The following is a 20,394-nucleotide window of genomic DNA, read 5'->3' as shown; positions in this document are numbered from 1 at the left end:
GGTAGGAGTTTATTAATCAATTTATTTATTTTTGCTGTGTTGGGTCTTCGTTTCTGTGCGAGGGCTTTCTCTAGTTGTGGCAAGCCGGGGCCACTCTTCATCACGGTGCGCGGGCCTCTCACTATTGCGGCCTCTCTTGTTGCGGAGCACAGGCTCCAGACACGCAGCCTCAGTAGTTGTGGCCCACGGGCCCAGTCGCTCCGCGGCATGTGGGATCCTCCCAGACCAGGGCTCGAACCCGTGTCCCCTGCATTAGCAGGCAGACTCCCAACCACTGCGCCACCAGGGAAGCCCGGGTCTCCTTCTTTATTTTTTTAACTTTTAAAAATTAGTAGTAGCATATTATTACTATAATTACTCTTGGTGGTGATTAGCCTTTGTTGTTGTTTTTTCCATTATGTTTTACTACAGGATATTGAATATAGTTCCCCGTGCTATACAATAGGACCTTGTTGTTTATCCATTTGGGTCTCCTTCTTTAAAAGGCCTTCTGTGACCTCCTCATTTAAATTGTCTCTCATGGATCTCAGGGGGGTTTTCTCTTAGGATATCTCAATTTTCAGTTCCTATGTGCCTGGGACTTGGTAATAATAATAGCAGACATTCATTGATGCCAATTCTGCACCAGGCCCTCCTCTAAGAGTTACACATGTCTTCAGCAACTCATTGCATCCTCACACCTACTCTGTGAAGTAGATCCTATTATTATCCCCATTTTACAGATTAGGCAGTTAGAGGCCCAGACAGGGCCAGACACTGGTTTGGGGTGGCTCAGCTTGTAAGTGGAGAAGCCAGGTTAGGAGCCCAGGTGGTCTGCCTCTTGGGTTTTACCTACTCAATAGATACGTGTTCAATAAATGTTGAACAAATGAAGTTTTCACTACATTTTGGGTTATTTTCTAAAGAATAATTTTGTTTTTTGGGGAGGGGGGAACAACGATCAACTTTATTGATTCATTTAAAAACGATGCAACCTCAAACAAAGGAGGTACTGCTAAAAGCTCAGTTGGGTGAGGCAGATTAAGCCTTTTGCTTAAATCCTCTCCATAAATCTTTGAATTATGCCACCCCTTGCCTCTGGAATACGGTGATTAACATAGACAGAGGCAGATTTTGTCTAGTTCAGAAGAAGAGTGCAAGATAGAGAGAATAGAGAGGATATTATATCTGAGTGAAGGAAGAGAAAAAAAGATGTCCTGGATCCTTCTTTGAAACAAATGAGTAAAAAGGTGGTCACATTTTACTAAAGATCAACCAGGTTACGCATTCTTCTCCTTTGGGGAGGATGTGTTAAGAAGATAAAAACCTTAATAGAAATTTCCTCTCTTGTTGTCTAAGGCTTGACTATGGGGAGAAATCAAGAGTCCTTCCAGTTCTGAACACGCTCTTGCAGTATTTCTGTCCTATTAGCCTACTTGCATAAAAATCTTAGTTGGCTTTAGAAGAACAAAGCATTTATTCAAAGTTTCCATTTCGTGGTTCAATTCTCCTCTGCTGCTACTTTGGCAATCTCCATTGGTCTTTAAATTATGTTACTTTTTTTGTTTTCAAGAACAATTTGCTGAATGTGAGGTGATTGGGGAAAGAGATGTTGACATTCGGTGCTTCCTGCAACCAGAGTGTTTTCCCCCAAGAGCTGTACAACCGAGTCCCGCCCCCTGTTAATTGTCTGTTCTGGAACTCCTGCCAGCACAAGGAGCAGCGGAGGGAGCGGCTGTCCATCGCTGAAGCCTTCGGGGCGGCTGAGGATGCTCGCCAGTACATGGGCCAGTGGCGGAGCCTGGTGGCCGAGCACAGCGCCACCCTGGAGGAGCTGCAGGAGCGCCTGGACCAGGCTGCCCTGGACGAGCTCAGGGCCCTGACCCTCTCACTGTCCGAGAAAGCCACAGAGCAGCTGCGGCGGCTGCAGAACTCGGTGATGACCCAGGAACTGCTCAAGCGCGGGGTCCCCTGGCTCTTCCTGCAGCAGATCCTGGAGGAGCACAGCAGGGACCTGGCCGCCCGGGCCGAGCGGCTCGAGGGTGAGGAGAGGGACAGAGGCCAGGAGGGCATTCAGAGCGTGAGGCAGAGACTGAAGGACGATGCTCTGGAGGCCTCCACGGAGGAGCAGGCGGAGCTGAGACACTGGGAGCACTTGATCTTCACGTGAGTTTTAATCCCTGTGTGTTTTCATCGCCTCCTCTCCTCCCACTGGTGGGGGAGGGATTCCACCGCCTGGTTACGGGGATGGCCAGACACGTGCCATCTGACGCTGGACAGCAGTGTATTAGTTACTTATACCCACAGCCCAGGGAAGACGGGCAGTGCATGTTCCCCCAGGGCCACTCAAGGGTTGCAGAGCAAACAACCAGGGCTCATGGGAGGCAGGCTTTGTATTTGGGTTGGCCAACAAGTTCGGGTTTTTCATGTGAGCGGGGAAACAAACAAATTTTTTGGCCAACGCAAAAGCAACAGGAGGGTGAGGTGCCCCCTGGTTCCCGTGGGAGGATGTGATGGGCTTGTTTGGACAACTACAGGCTGGCAGGGAACTGAAACCCACTGCTCATGAGTAAGCAGGAATTGCACCTGGTCCCCTTGATGAGAAGTGTTGTGTGAAGAGGGGAGCTTGTCCACAGGAGCAGGATGGGGAGGATAACTTATAGTTAAGCCACAGGAGGCCCTCCCTGTGTCAGCAGATGTCAGGGAGCACATGGTAGTGGGCCTTCATTCCAGGCCTTACGGCCCGCTGCACCATCTCTTTATGGGGCCCCTTCATTCATTGAATTCAAGAACCATGGAATGACATCCACTTCTGACTAGGATGCTGTAAGCCATTGCCCGCCAGCAATCCTGGTGTAATAATTATAAAATAATGGATAATTTGCACCACTAATGTTTTTAAAGCCACTGGAGAGCTATGGAAGCAATGAGGACAAGTTAAAATCAAATTCCAGAGGGGCCACTGTTGACAGTCCTTCACTCCCCTGCAGCATTCGCCGGCTCTTTGTGCAGACTGAGATTTGACGTGGCCCAAAAGGGGCCATCAGCTGTGTGATAGACACCAGCAAAGCTTTGGCAACTGTTTAGGGCTGGCACGTCAGATTGGAAACTGGAGGAGCCTCGAACACGGCCCACATGGGGCTACAGAGAGGAATGAAATGTGGGCAGTGTAGACCAAAAACCTGGGTTTAAATCCCAGCACTGCCACCAGCTGTCTGAGTGTAGGCAAGTTACTTAACTTCTCTGAGCCTCATCTTTCTTGCCTGTAGAATGGGATGACAATGATAAATTATTTACGGTGCTTTCAGTAGCACATGATACCATTGGGTTGTTAGAAGGTGAAGAAAGCATTTTATAAGAAGTCGGGGGGTAATTTTCTAGTTTTGATTCCATGACCCAATGATACTATCAAGATCCAGCCCTCAACATCCTTCTGCTCCACTACACTCAGTGTGCTGCTTTGGTCTTTGGGCTCAGCCCCACATGGTTTCAGGATGGCTGCTGCAGCTCCAGGTGTCACATACATCATCTCTCTTTTTTTTTTTTTTTTTTTGCGGTACACGGGCCTCTCACTGCTGTGGCCTCTCCCGTTGCGGAGCACAGGCTCCAGACGTGCAGGCTCAGTGGCCATGGCTCACGGGCCCAGCGGCTCCGCGGCATGCAGGATCTACCCGGACCGGGTCACGAACCCGTGTCCCCTGCATCGGCAGGCGGACTCTCAACCACTGCGCCACCAGGGAAGCCCTATGTCAGTCTTTTAACACAACCCTTGGTCTGCAATAAGTGGATGAAAAGAGGTAGCTGCTAGCATCACCACCATCATTCCTGTGCTGGAAGAACTCAGATTATCAGGAGGAAGACAGACACATAAATAGATGACTGTGATACACAAAGCAGGAGTAATTAACCAGGTAAACATATGGAGGATTAAGATCCTTACCAAGCTCTGAAGAAGGTACATGTTGGGCGCCGGCCACTGACCTGGTACTGGGAGCCAGAGACAAGGCGACACTGCCCACTGTTGCCTTGCTGAGGCGGGGCAAGACTAGGTGGTGGAACAGCTGGGTGGGTCCTTGTCCGGGTGTGAAGAGGGGAGACCAGTCTCACCGCATGAAAGACAGAATCAAAACCCCCAGCAACAGCAGCGCAGTGAAGATAAACAGTAACCGCCATCTTCCCAGTCTGTTTATTTAGAGTAGTGTAGACTGTTTACACATAAGGGCGTAACTGTGCCCGTTTGGCTATAACATAGCGCTCTTTTCCTTTTAACCAACGGACCCACCCATCAATATTCCTTAAAGGAACCAACCAACCCAGAAAACACTATTGAAGCGAATAAACAAAACCAAAGCCCTTTGACTATTCTTTCCTCGGTATGGCCACTCCACAGTTCAGTTTGGGTCTTAGCCACAATTTCAATTCTGAATTGAATTGAAGCCCTTTTGATTAGAAAAGGTTGCATCGACATAGGATTGTGGAGGGGGTGTTGGGGGTGGGCGTTGGGGGAGGGTAGGGGAAGGCGTCCTTCTCAGTCTGTCTGCTCGGTCCATCTGTCCCCCTCCTCTACTGATCCTGCATGCTGCTCGCTGGACGTCGGTGGTCCTCCCCATCTGCACCGAGGCCTGAGCTCTCCTTGAACCCTTTCAGGGATACCAAATAGCAGAGCATCGTTCTGCAGTGCCCATCCTTCCTTGGTGGCGGTGACATCCCATGGAACAAGGTCTTCCTGGCCTCAAGGATGCAGTGCCTCCTCCTTAAGTGTTCATTCCCAGGGACTGACCTTGCTGCCGGGGAGGAGAGGTCCCAGGTGTTTGCAGAGGGTGAGATTGTCTTGGTTTAGATGAAGTGACCTCTCCCCTCCTTCTCATCTCTCTTTCTTTATGGTTCTGTCCTTGTTTAGTTCGCAATCTTTGTTCGTTTTTGTTTTCTTGAACAAACAAGATGCTGTCTTCTCCAAGCCCATACAAATCAGATCCTTAAATGCCACTTCTTATTCCCACGAATTGTTCTCAGCAGTAATTATTCAGCTCAATCTACATTCGACCAAAGTCTCTTTGCTCCATCCAGCCTGCTTTGGGCTCTTCAAAGTGTGTGGATTGGACGTGACATTCCCATTATTGGATGGTCATCTTCTTTGATTCATGTGGTTCCATTTTGCGGGGAGTATTATTAAAGCGGCCGCCGATTGAGTCGTTCAACAGGAAAAGAGAGATCTCACTTTGGTATCAGAAAACTCTTTATGATTTTCCTAAGGGTTAAAGGGGGTCAACTAACAATACACACAATATATACTTTGCTTATTTAAGACCCTAAAAGGTTGTAGCCTTTATTTCTGAGGCATTAAGTAGAAATGGCTTTGCACAATAGTTTTGAAACATATTTTTATAAGCTTCTCAATTTCAAGCCAGAGAGAGTTGCTGTAAACCTGGTCCTATAAAATAAGAATTAATGAGGATGCATATTTTGCCAGGGAAAGTGTCTTTGAGACCTTTTTGCTAAACTCCTGCCTGGATTTTAAATTCCTTCAGGGCAAAGACCCTATCTCCTATATTTCTGTATTATCTTGGTGCCTACCTAGTGGAAGATTAAAGCCAGACCACCCTGGGCCAATCTGGTTTGAAGATGGGCAAGAATAAAAACTCAGATTCATTTCAGAGTTGCTTTCACCTTGGAGTCCACGTAAGCAGCAAACACGTGGGGCAAAGATTCTCCACGAGGGAAGGTACAAAGGAACAGCTGCAGTTTCCTAAAGTGTTTCAGAAAAATTGGTGAGTCCCAGGGAACCCAAGACATGGGCTTGGGGCCTTTAGACCGCTTCTGTCTGGGGACCCAAGTCAGCCCTTTCGGTCTTATTCTGCTTCCACGAGAGAACTTTCTAGGTGAGCTGAAGTCCCACAGGCCCACATGAAGATTTTTTGAGTGATCAATGAACAGACACACATTGCCCAAAGCAGGACAGAAGAGATGGCCTCCCTCCAGATGCTGTCTCCTGGGTCAGGGAGGACATTCTGTCCAGAAGTCCCAGCCGACCTCCTCTTCCATCTCGTTGGCCAGACTGGATCCCCAGAGGTGGGAAAGAGAGCCTGTGGCCGTTCTCCCCTGTAGAGTGGCTGTAGGCCTTGCCTGGGAGGAAGAGGGAGACATTCCTTAATTTCCTCATTTGTGGGCTTCCCTGGTGGCGCAGTGGTTGAGAGTCCGCCTGCCGATGCAGGGGACACGGGTTCGTGCCCCGGTCCAGGAAGATCCCACATGCCGCGGAGCGGCTAGGCCCGTGAGCCATGGCCGCTGAGCCTGCGCGTCCGGAGCCTGTGCTCCACAACGGGAGAGGCCACAACAGTGAGAGGCCCGCGTACCGCAAAAAAAATTTCCTCATTTGTAAATTGAGGATTGAGTTGCCAAAGGATCAGTGAGGATGCAGGTAAATGTTTCCTGGGGCTGGCATAATAAAGCACCACAGACCAGGGGCTTTAAAACAACAAAAATGTATTGCCTCCCAGTTCTGGAGGCCAGAAGTCCAAATCCAGGTGTCGGCAGGGTCATGCTCTGTCTGAAGGTTCCAGGGGAGAATCTGATCCCCGCCTTTCTCTTAGCTTCTGCTGTTGCTACAATCCTCAGCACTTGTTGGCTCGTAGACCCATCATCACATGGCCTTCTTGTGTGTGTGTCTTCTCTTCTTTGAAGGACACCAGTCATATTGGATTAAGGGTCCACCCTATTGCAACATGACCCCATCTTAACTTACTTCTAAACTGCCTCTGCAAAGACCCTATTTCCAAATATGATCACATTCAGAGGTACCAGGGGTTAGGACTTGAACATATCTTTTGGGAGGACACAGTCAGCCCCTAACGGTAAATCACTCTGTGTGGTTTCCAGCACGGAATAGGTTTTCCCTAAATGAGAGCTGTCACTCATCATGCTAGAAAGACCCAGCACAAGGCCCCCCTTCCCCATGACCTGCCGAGTTGGGCATCTCTCCTCCGGGCTGCTGGTCCCTACGTACAGTCTGCTGCTGGCCAGGCTCGGTGGACAGTTCTTTGTCTTCATGTCTGTTCTAAACGGAGACAGGTTCTCTTCAAGGTCGTGAGCGCCGGGACGCCTGTTGCCTGCTCACAGGCTTGTCTCATTCAACTCTGAATTCCTAGTCCCAATATGATGTTGTGTCCATCATGACACACATTAGATGCTCAAGAAATCCTTGTGGAATGAATGCCCGATTAAGGAGATGGTGTTTTTTTTCCAGACGTGGATTTGACTAGTGGAGTTTGAGCTTTGAATTTACACTTTCCCCCCAGCACAACCCACACTGTCTTCTCTCCACTAAAACATATCACTGTTCTTGCTTTTCCAGAAAGCTCTGGTCCTCTGCCTTCTCCCTGTCCGAAGAGGAGCTGCTCGGGATGAGGCAGGAAGTTCACTGCTGCTTCGCTCAGATGGACAGGAGCTTGGCCCTTCCCAAAATCCGGGCCCGAGTCCTGCTGCAGCAATTTCAAACCGCATGGCGAGAAGCAGAGTTCCTGAAATTGGACCAGGCGCTGGCCGCCCCTGAGCTGCAGGTAGGATGGGCATCTCGGGGCCTCGTGGGTGCAGAAGCGGGGCCTCCTCCGGCAGTTGATACTGTAGGATCTCGCTCCGCCACCCACCCTCAGCTCATCTCCCACCCTCTCCTCTCGGGCCCTGTTGGCATCAGCTGTTCCTGGAAGCACCTTAAGTTCTGTAGTGGACACACTGGTACCTGGACTTGGGTCTCTGCCACTCACGGCTCACAGCTGCGCCGCTCTCCTGAGCGTTCCCCTCAGCGATGGGAGCCACCTACCCTGAAAGGTGACTCTTCCTCCTGCCCCCTCCCTTGGCCACAGCCAGTGACCCACTCAGAGTACTTCTGTAAGTGGCACAAGGAGGATGCTCAGCTCAGGTGGAAAAGGGCATCTCTCACCCTGGGCCTCGGAGGGTGATGATTGACAGATGCCTGTGGTGAGCACGTGTTATGGGCCACAGACGAGGCAACTCTTGGGTGCAGGGTTTACTCTGGAGCCCCTTATGGACCAGTCAAGGCCAGACGCTACCTGAGACCTCCACCATGCGTGGCCCTTTCCCCCTCCTGTCCTGGTTCCCTCACCCCCTACGCCTTGCTCAGAGGTTCTCTCTCCGGAAACTGCGTGCACCCCAGTCCCTGCCTCTGGCTCTGCCTCTGGGGAATCCCACCTGAGACAAGGCCTTCGGACTTGCTGTTTCCTCTGCCAAGAACATCACAGGGCCAGCTCTTTACAGTCTCTTCACATCTCAGTTCAAATATGTTACCTGCACAGTGGTCTTCCCTGAGCACGATCCAAGATCACCACTTTCCCAGGCATCCTTTATCACATGCTGCGTTCCCGCGTCTTCAGAGAGTCGATTGCCATCTGCCATGTCCTGGTTTCTCGACGTACTCGCGGTCTGTGCTCCCACTGACAGCAAGCTCCCTGTTTGTAGTACCCGTTCACCACTCCATCCCAGCACCTAGGAGGTGCCTGGTGCGTAGTAGGTACGCAATAAATTTTATTGACTGAACCAACCAACCACCGGATGTGGGCGGAATGCGGGGACTTCCCTTGAGTTGATATTATGTTGAGATTGAAAACATTTCGAATCACTTACACTTCCAGTAGCTCATCTGTGGTTCACATCAGGGCCAGGAGGTAGATATTTTGCCCCCATTCTACAGATGAAAGCACCAACCAGCAGAGGAAAAGTGACTGACCGACGTAGGAGGAAGTAGACGACTCGCTTGGAGCTGGTGCTTTCTGACTTTAAACCTACTGCTTCTCCTCGAGGAGAAAACACAATTCAGGCACATCCTTGGTGCTCTCTGCCCAGCTATAAGTTCTACCGTGATCTCAAGAACCCCTGTGGTCTGACCCCTGATCAGTCACGTCCTGGTAAACTGACTCTCATTGGGGGTTCAGAGTTCCTGATTTGTAGCATTTGCCTATTTCCCTGGTGTAAATACTCCTTCCAAGGCCAATTTCAGGCTACCGACTTGACATCACTGTGCGTGGGGCTGGGAGGGAGGCACACGATCTGCCCCACCCCCGCCCCACTCTGGCTTCCCCCGCTTCCAGTGCCAGTCCTTGCTCTGGGCTTCAGGGTCTTACCCACCAGCCTAGCTCTGTTCCTAAGAGGGGTTGACCCCCAATTTCCTCTTTTTGGTATTATCACCATTAGATCAGGAGATAAAAACTATAGTTCACTCATGGGATGAGCTGAGCCCAGCCCGAGTTTTTAAAGACATTGGGTGCAGGAGTCAGGAAGCTCACCATCTAGTTCTTAGGGCTCCCGTGATGTGGCTGAGGCCACCGATTCTGTTCTGGCCTCAGTCTCCTCCTCTGTCAAATGGGGGTCTCTGAACTCAGTGAATTGCTGTGTACGTGCTTGCTTCCTCTGAGTGCGCTGGGGCAGGCCCTGAGGACATGGGGGTCTTCTCTTGCATTATCACCACGGCCATAGGCGCCGGGTCAGAGTCTGGTGGGCAGGCCTGAGTCCAGCTCTAGAGCAGGCTCTGGTAGATCATGACAGTGAAAGAGTGGAGGAAGGGTGGGTATGTGAGCTGGGAAGGGAGGAGGACTGGCCCTCGTGGGGAGTGGCCACCAGCCACGTACTGCACCAAGCATCTTAGATGTGGTGTGTGCTGTGTTGGTCATGCTACATCATGCCGTACTGCATGGCGTTTTGTTTTGCTATGTTATGTCATGTCCTATTGTTATATTCTCATTTATGCTACATTCTGTTATAGCATGTTGTTATGTTCTATCCTGTTGTGTTACAGTATGCTGTATTGTTATATTTTTCTGTTTATTATGTTAGATTATGTTATATTTATGTTCCATTGTGTTATGTTCTTGCAGTAATCCTATGAGGTAGGTATTATTAGCTCCATTTTACAGGTCTGGAAACTGAGGCTCAGAGAGTGTAGCATCTGCTACACTCATTCATTCATTCGCTGAATATCAATTTACTGAGCACCCACAACCTCTTCTCTTTTTTAATTATTTATTTCTTTTCTTTCTCTTTTTTTTTCTCTGGCTTTGTTGGGTCTTCGTTATGGAAGCACGGGCTTCTCTGTGGCATGCGGGCTCCAGGCAGGCTCCAGAGTGCATACGTGGGCTCTGTAGTTTTTGCAGTACATGGACTCTCTCATTGAGGCGTGCGAGCTCAGTAGTTGTGTTACGCAGACTTCGTTGCCCCGCCACATGTGGGATCTTACTTCCCTGACCAGGGATCGAGTCTGGGTCCCCTGTGTTGGAAGGCAGATTCTTTACCACTGGACCACCAGGGAAGTCCCACACAACCTCTTCTTCGACTCCTCTCACCCTTGCTCTGGGCTTCAGGTCTTCGGGGTCTGGAACCTTCTATTCCCACATTTTCACACTCCTGACACCTTGTCATGCAGGGCTCAGCTGCAATGTCACTTCTTTACATTTGTGAGAAGCTGGTATGTGTGTGTAGGTTGTGCAGACTGTTATTCTAGGAGGATGGTATGTGTTAAAGCCCACGCATAATGCCTCCTTGAATGCATGCATACGGATGTCCTCAGCAGCTGTTCACCTCTGCAGACGTGTCCCCATCTGCCTAATGTAAGATAATACCCAGAGAATATCCGTCTCCTTGTCTTCATGGCACTCACCAACCCTCTGAGAGTGTCTTGGTCGGTTATTTGTTTTCATGTTTACTGATTTTTTCCTCTTGTTTTGTAAGCTTCCCAAGGTCAAGGGCCTCTTCCGTCCTGTGCCTGCTCACAGAGGCTGACGGGTTGAGGTCCCCCACTGGAGAGGAGGTGGATACAGGTGGGGCCACTATCTGTCTGACTGCAAAGCTCCAGCTCTGCCCACGAGCATCCCTCGCCTCCCTTTGGGGGGACAAGCTCCCAAAGTATGCCAAGACCGAAGGCCCATGAACGGAGTTCATTCCAGGAGAGTGTTCATCTCTCCTCCCCTCTCTGGCTAAGACAGCTGTGCGGTGCCAAGAGCTGCAGGAGCCTCTCTGGGCTTGGGGAGACCAGGAGCTGCACCAACCTACTGGTGATCACTTTCTCGCCCATGTTTTCTCCCCTCTCTCCAGCCACAGTCCAAGGCAAGGAAGCCACGCTCCAAGAGCAAAAGCAAGACAGACCTTTTGAAGAAGTGCACTGAAGATAAAATTCAGCTCTTTGAGGAACAGGCCCCCGAAGACCTGGTTGAAAAGGTCAGTGTTCGATCTGTCACTCCTCATAGCACATGGCAGGGCTGGCAGCCGCCCAGTTTAAGGGCACACAGAGCCCTTGGGGGCTGTGACTGTCCATCTCCACCCAGCACCTGTTTTTTTCTTTTTACCATCTTTATTGGAGTATAATTGCTTTACAATGGTGTGTTAGTTTCTGCTGTATAACAAAGTGAATCAGCTGTACATATACATATATCCCCATATCTCCTCCCTCTTGCATCTCCCTCCCACCCTCCCTATCCCACCCCTCTAGGTGGTCACACAGCACCGAGCTGATCTCCCTGTGCTATGCGGCTGCTTCCTCCCACCCCTTTTCACCTGGTCCTTCTGCCTGGAACCTTCTTCCTCCACTTCCCCCCCAGGAGGTCTCTCTCTGGTCCATTCTTCTGGCCTCATCTCTGGTGCTGCCTCCGTGGCCTGTGGTTGCCCCCATCCTTGTGCCTGGCTCCGTGCTGAGGGGCTCGCTTGTGCTGCTTCACTTCTATCTCCGCATTTGTCTTGCACACCCTCCTCTGTGCCCCACAAGCAACCCAGCCTCCCTCACCAGCCCCCTTTTGTTACACTTCTGTTTCCGCGCGTACTGCGTATGACCACGTGCTGCTTACCCGTGTCCTTCCCTCTTCTTGGATTTACCTTTCCACCTCTTTTTACCTGAACAAGTGGACTTTGTCCTCAGCTGTCCTAAGGCACAGCCTCTATCCTCAGGTGCCCCCTCTTCCAAGAAGCCTTCCCGGAACATCCAGTTCTCCCACGTACCCCTCCCCCTGCCAGCTTCCTTTCCCATCCTAGCATATCTCACGCTGTTCCTTCATTCCTCTGGGATGCTGAGGAGGCAGCAATGTCCCAGGCATCGTGTTCACGACCGCTGGGGTGGTCCCAGCTCTCAGAAATGCACATTCTAGACAAAGAGCACTTAAAATGATAGATCATGATCAGTGCCGATAAAGAAATGAACAAGATGGTGTGATAGTGATGGGGTGGGGGGATGGCGAGGGGGAAGTGGGATCCACTGTAGGTGGGAGAGTCAGGTGAGGTGTCTCTGAGGAGGTGACATTTAAGAGTCGAAACCGTGTTGTCACTGCCGGGGGCCCGCTGCCTTCCCCAGCAAAGGGCAGACTCCCAGAGGACTGTCAGTGAGTGGATGTACAGACCATATTCTAGAGCTGCTGGTTTTGTTCCTACCTTCTGTCCCTCGGGTCCTTTACCTAGTTATTTTAATTTTTTTTTTTAATGTAAGTGTATTTCTCAGAACACAAATGCGTAATCCAGCAAAGAGCCATAGAACCTGCTCCAGGCAAGGTCATGGCTCCTTCCAGGTGTGTACAGGTTGTTGATGTCTTAAGGGACACAAGAAGTAGCACCCTATTCCCACTTGTGTTCTATATAAAATTGAGACACAGGACAAAGACTAAGGTAGGTAGTGGTGGAAATATCATCTGTCTTACTGTTAAAGGCTAATTCAGAAGATAGAAATTAGTATGAGAGCCAGATGGGCTTGCTAAACATCCCAGAATTAAACAGACTCAGTCACACGGTCACAGGTGTCCCTGGGGGGGTCCTGGCAGCAGCCTACCTGGAGGAGCAGAAATGGGGCTCCCAGAGCAGAGCTGAGCCAAGCCTGCCTGGTGGGGTGGATTCCCAGTTCACCCAGGAGGGGACGAGGAGAGGGGTGGAGTGAGGCAGGGACTACATGGAGGAACTAGCCGCATGGGGGGTGGGGCAGGGCGTTTCCTCCAATGCACGCTGGTTTGTGACCCATTGTCACACTTAAGGTAGATATTGTCAGAGAAGGAAAAGTGGGGATTTGATTTGGTGGAAGGAATGCGTGGCCTGAGCCGTGGCCAAGGACACAATGCAGTTCAGGGGAGCCCAGAGAGTCTGCAGCCCCGTGAAAAGGCTGCTTTGCTGGGGTGCTGGGTCTCCCGAAGGGATGGGGGAACAGACCCAGGGTGGAGGGTCTCAAGTGCCTGTCTGGGAAGATGGGCTGAGTCTCACCAGCGCTGTAGAAGGAGGAGAGGGACAGGATGAAGGATGGGTTGAGAAGGTCCCGAGGTTTCCTGAGCCGAACTCAGCAACCCACCCACCGTGAGTTCACCTGACCGCATATGCTTCCCCCATTCTAGCCTGTCTCTTTCATTCCATTATGTGCTTTACCCCTCCCGACTTCCTTAAGAAGTAGGAACGGTCCATATCCCTATTTTACAGATGTGAAAACTGAGTCTCCACAGTGAGTTCATCCAGGTTTCTGCAGCCAGGCGGTGGTGGATCCAGCACTTCAAACTAAAGCTCTATCTCTTCTTCGTCTTTGACGGGGAATATTCTCACGGAACATAGTTATTTCCCACGGTTGTGTAATGTTGGATGAACGTGCCTTGGCTCCTACATCTGTAAAATCAGGATTGAGACAATGATAACCCACTAGTCACCGGATTTGTGAGGAACAAATGGATTGGAAGGTGCTTTTTAACTTTGGAGTGGGCTCCAGTGCCCATTTCCCCAATAATGGAGCAACACATAGGCTACCTAATCCCGGCCTCATGGAGAAAGGCAGCCAAGAGTCCTTTGTCAGCTGTGACCTTTTCATGACAGGCCACCTTCACAAATGGCTATCTCATTGTGGCAAGTGCCAATAAAATAGGCACTCCCCAGTCAGCGGCTTTGATGTTCCTCGTGAAGTCGGTCGACTGCATCTCTTAGCATCCATGGCAAGTGTTCACATTTTTTATTTGCAGGGTAATTGCACAGAAATGACAGCCCTTGGGGGGATGCCAGCAGCTGAGAGTTGTTTGACTGTGCTTCAGGACTGGGAACCCCTTCCAAGCTCATGTAGCTATCGAGATGGAGCAGGGACCTAATGGCCACTGTCCCAAGACCCACTGTTAAGCCCCTGCGTGGCTGGCAGCATGCTGTCCCCAAAGGGACTGTGGCTTCACAGCTGGGGTTGCAGAGCATGCTGGAAGCACCTGCCAGGTGCCCCCTTTCTTTACTAGAATCTGCAGCCCTCAGCCCCAGGTTGATATGTCCCTGGTCTGGACTCTGCCATCTGGAGAGGTCGGCAGAATTGCCCAAGGTCACGCCATCAGTGAGTGGTTGAGCTGGGGCTCCCACAAGGCACGTCTGCTTCCATCACCCATGCCCTTTCCATCATGGTGCTGGGTCCGCAGTGACAGCGAGAAGGCTTCAGCCTCCCAGCAGGGCTGTTTGGTCCTCTTCCCCGCGTCCCCTCCCTTTCCTCCACCTCTTTCCTTTTCCTTGCCGTGCTCAGCTTTCCCCTTTCCCTCATTCTCCTTCACTTCCTCCTTTAGAACATTTTGTAACCTGTTCTCTGGGCCGGGCACTGTTGCAGGATCCTGCACTTGAGATGTTCACGGTTTTAGACGAGCAGCAAATTTGTACATCGACCGTTTACAAGTTCGCCTCCTGCTTTCACATAGAAGCCACCTGACTATGCTGAGCTCCGCCTTGAATGAGTGGTATGTGACTCATTCAGAAAGACTTGTACGACTGATTCAGGGAGGAAAAGAGAGACAGGCAGGGGGATGAAAGTGAACTTCCTGCCTGCCCACCTTTTCTGTCCAGCTGATGGGTTATCAGCTCCGGTCAGAGGCAGCCATCCTGAGTGGCTATGTGCACCTGTGACACTCCACAGACATCCCAGTCCTTCTGATGGGCTCCTTACAAAGGCACAGATGCATGATTTTCAACCTGGAGGACTCTGGAGGGCATGTACATTTTAGAATAAGTTAATCAAGTTCCAAGATAAATTTCTGTTGGATTGCACTAAAATTACAGGTTAATTTGAGAATTGTCTTCCCCTCCAAAAAGGTGGAATGTTTCTTATTTTATGTGGATCTTCTTTTAAGATCTTTAATAGATTTTATATTTGTTTCCATTAAGTAGGGTGAACATCCATCTCGATATACCTGGGACAGTCCCAGTCTCCCCTGTCATCCCTATGTCCCTTCCCATTAGCTCTTCCTTTTACCCTCAACTTGGGCGATAAATCATAGGGTCACCTTATGGATAAGGTATACATATACATACGGTCTTGTGTATTGTTTTTGATGATTCCCAGATACATGATAGGTTTAGCTGCAATTGTGAGTTATTACCTATTTTCAATTATGTTTTGGGCTTATTTGATACTGATGTAAAGAAATGTTACTAATTTTTATAAGTCTTTCCAGACTCCCTTATTCTATCTCTGGAGCCAGACTGCTGGGTCCAAAGTCCCTATCTCTGTCACTTACAGCCCTGTGACCTTGAGCAAGTCACTTAACCACTCTATACCCTAGCGTACTCATCTTTCAAGTGTGCATGATAGGTACACCTGCCTCTTTAAGATTCTCGTGAGAATGTGTCTGTTGATTTTTTGCATTTGGTCGTAATGTCTACAAATAATCACAGCTTCGTAGCCTCCTTTCTGATTCTTACGCCTCATTTCTTTTTCTTAGCAGTGTTTCAATGTCCTTGTCTGCCTATTCCATCCTCTCTCTCATTTCCATTGGTTGATTTTTCCCTGGATTATGGATAGTTTCCTTCTTCTTTGCATGCATGGTAATCTTTGATTGGATGGTAGGCATTGTAGATTTTACATGTTGGGTACCGGATTTTGTATTTTCTTTAATAGTGGGGTTTGGACATGTAGGTATGTTCTGTTGGATTAATTTTATCCTTTCAAGACTTGCTTTTTTTTTTTAACATCTCTATTGGGGTATAATTGCTTTACAATGGTGTGTTAGTTTCTGCTTTATAACAAAGTGAATCAGTTATACATATACATATGTTCCCATATCTCTTCCCTCTTGCGTCTCCCTCCCTCCCACCCTCCTTATCCCACCCCTCCAGGCGGTCACAAGGCACCGAGCTGATCTCCCTGTGCTATGCGGCTGCTTCCCACTAGCTATCTACCTTACGTTGGGTAGTGTATATATGTCCATGCCTCTCTCTTGCTTTGTCACAGCTCACCTCAAGGCTTGCTTTTAAGCTTTGTTAGGTTGGGTCAAGAGCTGCCTTTAGTCGAGGACTAACGTATCCCCACTGCTGGGGCAACACACTTCTGAGGACTCTACCTGATACCTTGTGTGTCGTGGGGTCTTTTCACTCTGAGTCGTGGGAACACAAGCTCTTCCCAGCTCTGTGTGAGATCCAGCAATGGTTCTGCCTATTATTTCTGGTGGTTCTTTCCCTGGCCTGGCATTGGTTTGTTATTTGGGTTTTTTTCAAACTTGCACAGTATTCAACCAAAGTCTCTCTCTCTCTCTCTCCCTCTCTCTCTCTCTCTCTCTCTCTCTCCCTCTCTCAGCAGCTCCCTCCTCTTTAGGACTCTGCCCCACAAATTCTAGGCACGGGGGCCTCCCAAACTCTGCTTTTGTTTTCTGAAAGTACTGAGCCTTCTGGTCTCTCCCTGGGTTCCCCAACACATCCTTTTGTGTACTAGGAACTGCATTCAGGCTGTAAGCTGGGGCAACTGTGGGGCTCACCTTGTCTATTTCCTTTCTCTCAAGTATCCCAGTTCTGTGCTGCCTGTTGTCCAGTGTCTGAAAACCATTGCATCATGTGATTTGTCTAGTTTTCTAGCTGTGGGAAAGCAAATCTGGTTACAGAGTAAATTTGTTCCCTGTTCCTGTATCATGGCCAGAAACAGAACTTTCTAACCTATCCCTTTTTGATTGATTTTTACTTCTAACAGATCCTTAAAAAGAAAAAAAACCTATCCTTCTGTTATTGATTTCTACTTTTAGTATGTTTTAGATAGAGAACAAAGTGTATATGATAAGTCTTTGGAATTCATTGAGGCTTACCTTGTGGCTTTATTCGCCCTCCAAAAGGCTGAGTATTTTCTGTTAGATATGGAGACGGGAGCAGTAGAGGCAGGGAGGACCCAGGTCATGAGAGTCCTGACAGCTACACTGAGAAGCTCAGACCTTCTGAGGGAAAATTGACAAGATTTAGGCACTTCGTAGAGAGTATCTCTCAGGATATATTCATTAGTAGTTCTAGAAGTCAGTCTCTGTTGGCCAGTCCTCCTCTCCTGACCTCTGCTCTCGTTGGTTCTAGGGGTTGGGGGCCGTGTCTTAGTCTAACCTGTTCTTTTCCTTCTACTTGTCAGTGTGAGATGGAGGTTAAGGTTGCAATCCCAGCCCCTGTCAAGAGCTGGATTGGTTTCTGGGGACTGAGGGGCCTTGAGGCCAGACACTTCAGCAAGGATAAGGTTCCAGTCTCTTGATGCCCACCTCTGTGTTCTGTTAGCAGAATTTTAATTGATGGATCCAGAAACGAAGGCAACATTTCAGTTCATCTTTGGTGCATTCTCTTGCTGGTTTTGCACAAAGTATATATAAATTGCTCATAAATTTTCTCTAGGAACACTTAAATATAAATGAAAGTGACATGACCGTATTTTCTGCTCACCCACGATTTCTGGTACTATTTTAACGATGTTGCTTCCATCTGGGTGGTGTGTCTACCACATAACCGTTCACCCATCCATTATTCATTCACTATTTCTAGGTTTCATGATATGCCACGCTTGCATACTTCGTTAGCAATCCCTCCATCAGGAGTGGAACTCTTGCACTGCAATCAACCGTGCATCCTAGTGCGTTTCTGCAGCAGCCTAGGCCATTATGCAGAGGTGGCTGGCGCTTCTGTCAGGAACAGCTCTTCACACACCTGTCATTTCAGAAGTGACTAGAGCTTAAGCATGAGAATAATGTGCTCATTTTCAGATGACATGACAAGAGAGAAAACTGATGGTACAGGTCTTTATAAAGCTTAGAAAAGAAGGCATATTGGAAGGGAATGCATTTTAGGAAGAGGCGAGGAAATCCATTCATCCACCTACCAAGACTGGGAAAGCCTCCAGATGGTTCTCTTCATGTCTACTCTTGCCCCTGTTTTATCCCTTGAGGCAGACTCTGTCAAAGTCATCTCCCTGAAACACCATTTTAAGGAAAGTTTCTTTCTTTTTTTAAAATTTTTATCTTATATTGGAGCATAGTTGATTAACGATGTTGTGTTAGTTTCAGGTGTACAGCAAAGTGATTCAGTTATACGTATACATATCTATTCTTTTTCGAATTCTTTTCCCATTTAGGTTATTACAGAATATTGAGCAGAGTTCCTAAGGGAAGTTTCATAGCTTCCCACTGCTCCCAAAGCAGCCCACTTATATTTTTAATTTCTAATTTTTCAAGAGTTTTTTTCTCTCTGAATGCTCTCTACGAAATGACATTGTCTTGTTGTTTTAAGGCTACTATAACTCTTGTATCTCTCTGAGAACATTAAGTTTTTCCAAAAAATTCCTGCATATTTATTATCACCTCTACGTTCATTAGAGGCTTTCCCAGGTATGTGGCCATCCTTGGTGGTCTGCTCATATTTAAGAGTGGAGTACTTGGGCTTCCCTTGTGGCACGGTGGTTGAGAGTCCGCCTGCCGATGCAGGGGTCACGGGTTCGTGTCCCAGTCCGGAAAGATCCTACATGCCGCGGAGCGGCTGGGCCCATGAGCCATGGCCACTGAGCCTGCGCGTCCGGAGCCTGTGCTCCGCAACGGGAGAGGCCCCAACAGTGAGAGGCCCGCGTACCGCAAAAAAAAAAAAAAAAAAAAGAATGGAGTACTTAAATGCTACTTGGAGGCTCTAAGCTGTAAGTAGGGCTTGCAGACTATGACCTTCACTCTGGTGTGACTGGGCTGGACCACTGACTTGGGGAATTCCCAATGTCTGTAACTTTAGAGCTTTCTTGAAATCTGGTCAGAGTGCCCAGAGAAGACCAGTCTCCTGCCTAATTGGTAAAGGCCTTGCTGCCCATATGTCAGGAGCCAAATGAGGGAAGAGAACTGAGATTTTAGTAGTCAGTATGTAGAGCTTTACTTGAGTCCTTCTGCCTTAAAGAGAGCGGTAGATGCATGTTATAAATCTACTGTCTTTCTCCAGGAATCTCAATTGTTAATATTTTTCTACAGTGTGCATGTTTTTTTATGATTAGAAACGAAAAAACTTTTTCAAGGAGGAAATAAAACTCTCAATATTATAAACTATTGTTTTATCTTTTTCCTGCAACCCAAAGGAGACTCTATTTAACTGATTATAGTAATGATAACCAAAATAATACTAGCGGTAAGAATATGGCAGGTACTATTTATTAGGGGCTCATTAGGTACCACAGACTCTACTAGGCATTGTTCCCTGTCATTTTATTGTTTGCTTTTCATAGATAAAACTGAGACTCAGAGAGGTTAAGCAGCTTGTCCAGGTCACACAGCTAGTTAGGTGGCAAGTTTTTACGTAGGAGATAACAGATCAGCCATAAACACAAGAAATAAAACTATGCTGACTAGTTTAAGGCAGTACTCTTAATTTGTTTGAGATTTTTGCACTTTAATTATGCAGATGATGGGTTGAGTGGCAATGTCTTTCCAGGCATAGAAATCAAGTTTTCTATCTTAAATTTAAGCACTAATGTTTATTTAGCCGCGTGTTATTTCATTCAATAAACATTAACCCAACACACCTTTACTGAGTCCACTCCCCTCCTGATGCAAGATAAAGGAGAGAGTCTTAAATTTTGAACCCATCCTGCAAAGCATGGTTTAAACTGACCTGCTTTTTGAGAGGGCCAGCTGCTAGAATACGAGTGCATTCGTATATTTAAATAGTGTTGCGTCAGCATCTCCTCCCAGCATGTGGATGTGAGATTCCTAGTGTGACTCCTTTCTGACCCCTCTCTTTCCACATGGAGGGACTTTGCTAGTGACATCCTGGCCTCTCTGCATGCCTTGCCCACTTCCTTCCAAGGAGAATGTTACCTGATTGGCGAGATCAAAGTAGGAACTGAGCATGTGCAGTGCAACTCCCTCCTCTCTTTGGAAGCCAGCCTGTCTGCAGGAGAGCTGACATTTGGTGTCTGTCTGGCTCCCCCATGCATCCAGTTGTATATGTTTCCAAACTTGTGCAAGGAGGAGGGGTGTAAGGTCTTGAACTTCTTAGAATCTCAATAATTCTCTGATGATTGACAGGTTGATTTTATTTTGTGTTTAAAGGACATCCCAACGAATAGAAGAAACGACTCCTTCAAAACTGCACATTCTACCAGGGAAACCAGTTAGGAAGTTGTTTGAACTTCACATCTAAAATAAGAGTATTTTTATTAATTTAGGTAGCTTGAATATT

At 48.4% G+C, this 20,394-nt stretch overlaps 1 protein-coding gene across 1 annotated transcript in view; it reads left to right on the top strand.

The window, feature by feature from the left end:
* Positions 1 to 20,394, top strand: part of EVC2 (EvC ciliary complex subunit 2) — a 144,545-nt gene that overhangs the window by 93,349 nt on the left and 30,802 nt on the right. The window contains exons 14-16 of the mRNA XM_024741863.1: positions 1,691 to 2,145; positions 7,331 to 7,535; positions 11,077 to 11,199. Coding sequence (XP_024597631.1) covers positions 1,691 to 2,145; positions 7,331 to 7,535; positions 11,077 to 11,199 — 783 coding nt within the window. The remainder of the gene's footprint in view (positions 1 to 1,690; positions 2,146 to 7,330; positions 7,536 to 11,076; positions 11,200 to 20,394) is intronic.

The sequence above is a fragment of the Neophocaena asiaeorientalis genome, unplaced genomic scaffold, assembly GCF_003031525.2.
Source record: "Neophocaena asiaeorientalis asiaeorientalis breed wild unplaced genomic scaffold, Neophocaena_asiaeorientalis_V1.1 scaffold218, whole genome shotgun sequence".
In the NCBI taxonomy this organism is placed as follows: domain Eukaryota; kingdom Metazoa; phylum Chordata; class Mammalia; order Artiodactyla; family Phocoenidae; genus Neophocaena; species Neophocaena asiaeorientalis.
This window is presented reverse-complemented; position numbering and strand designations above follow the sequence as displayed.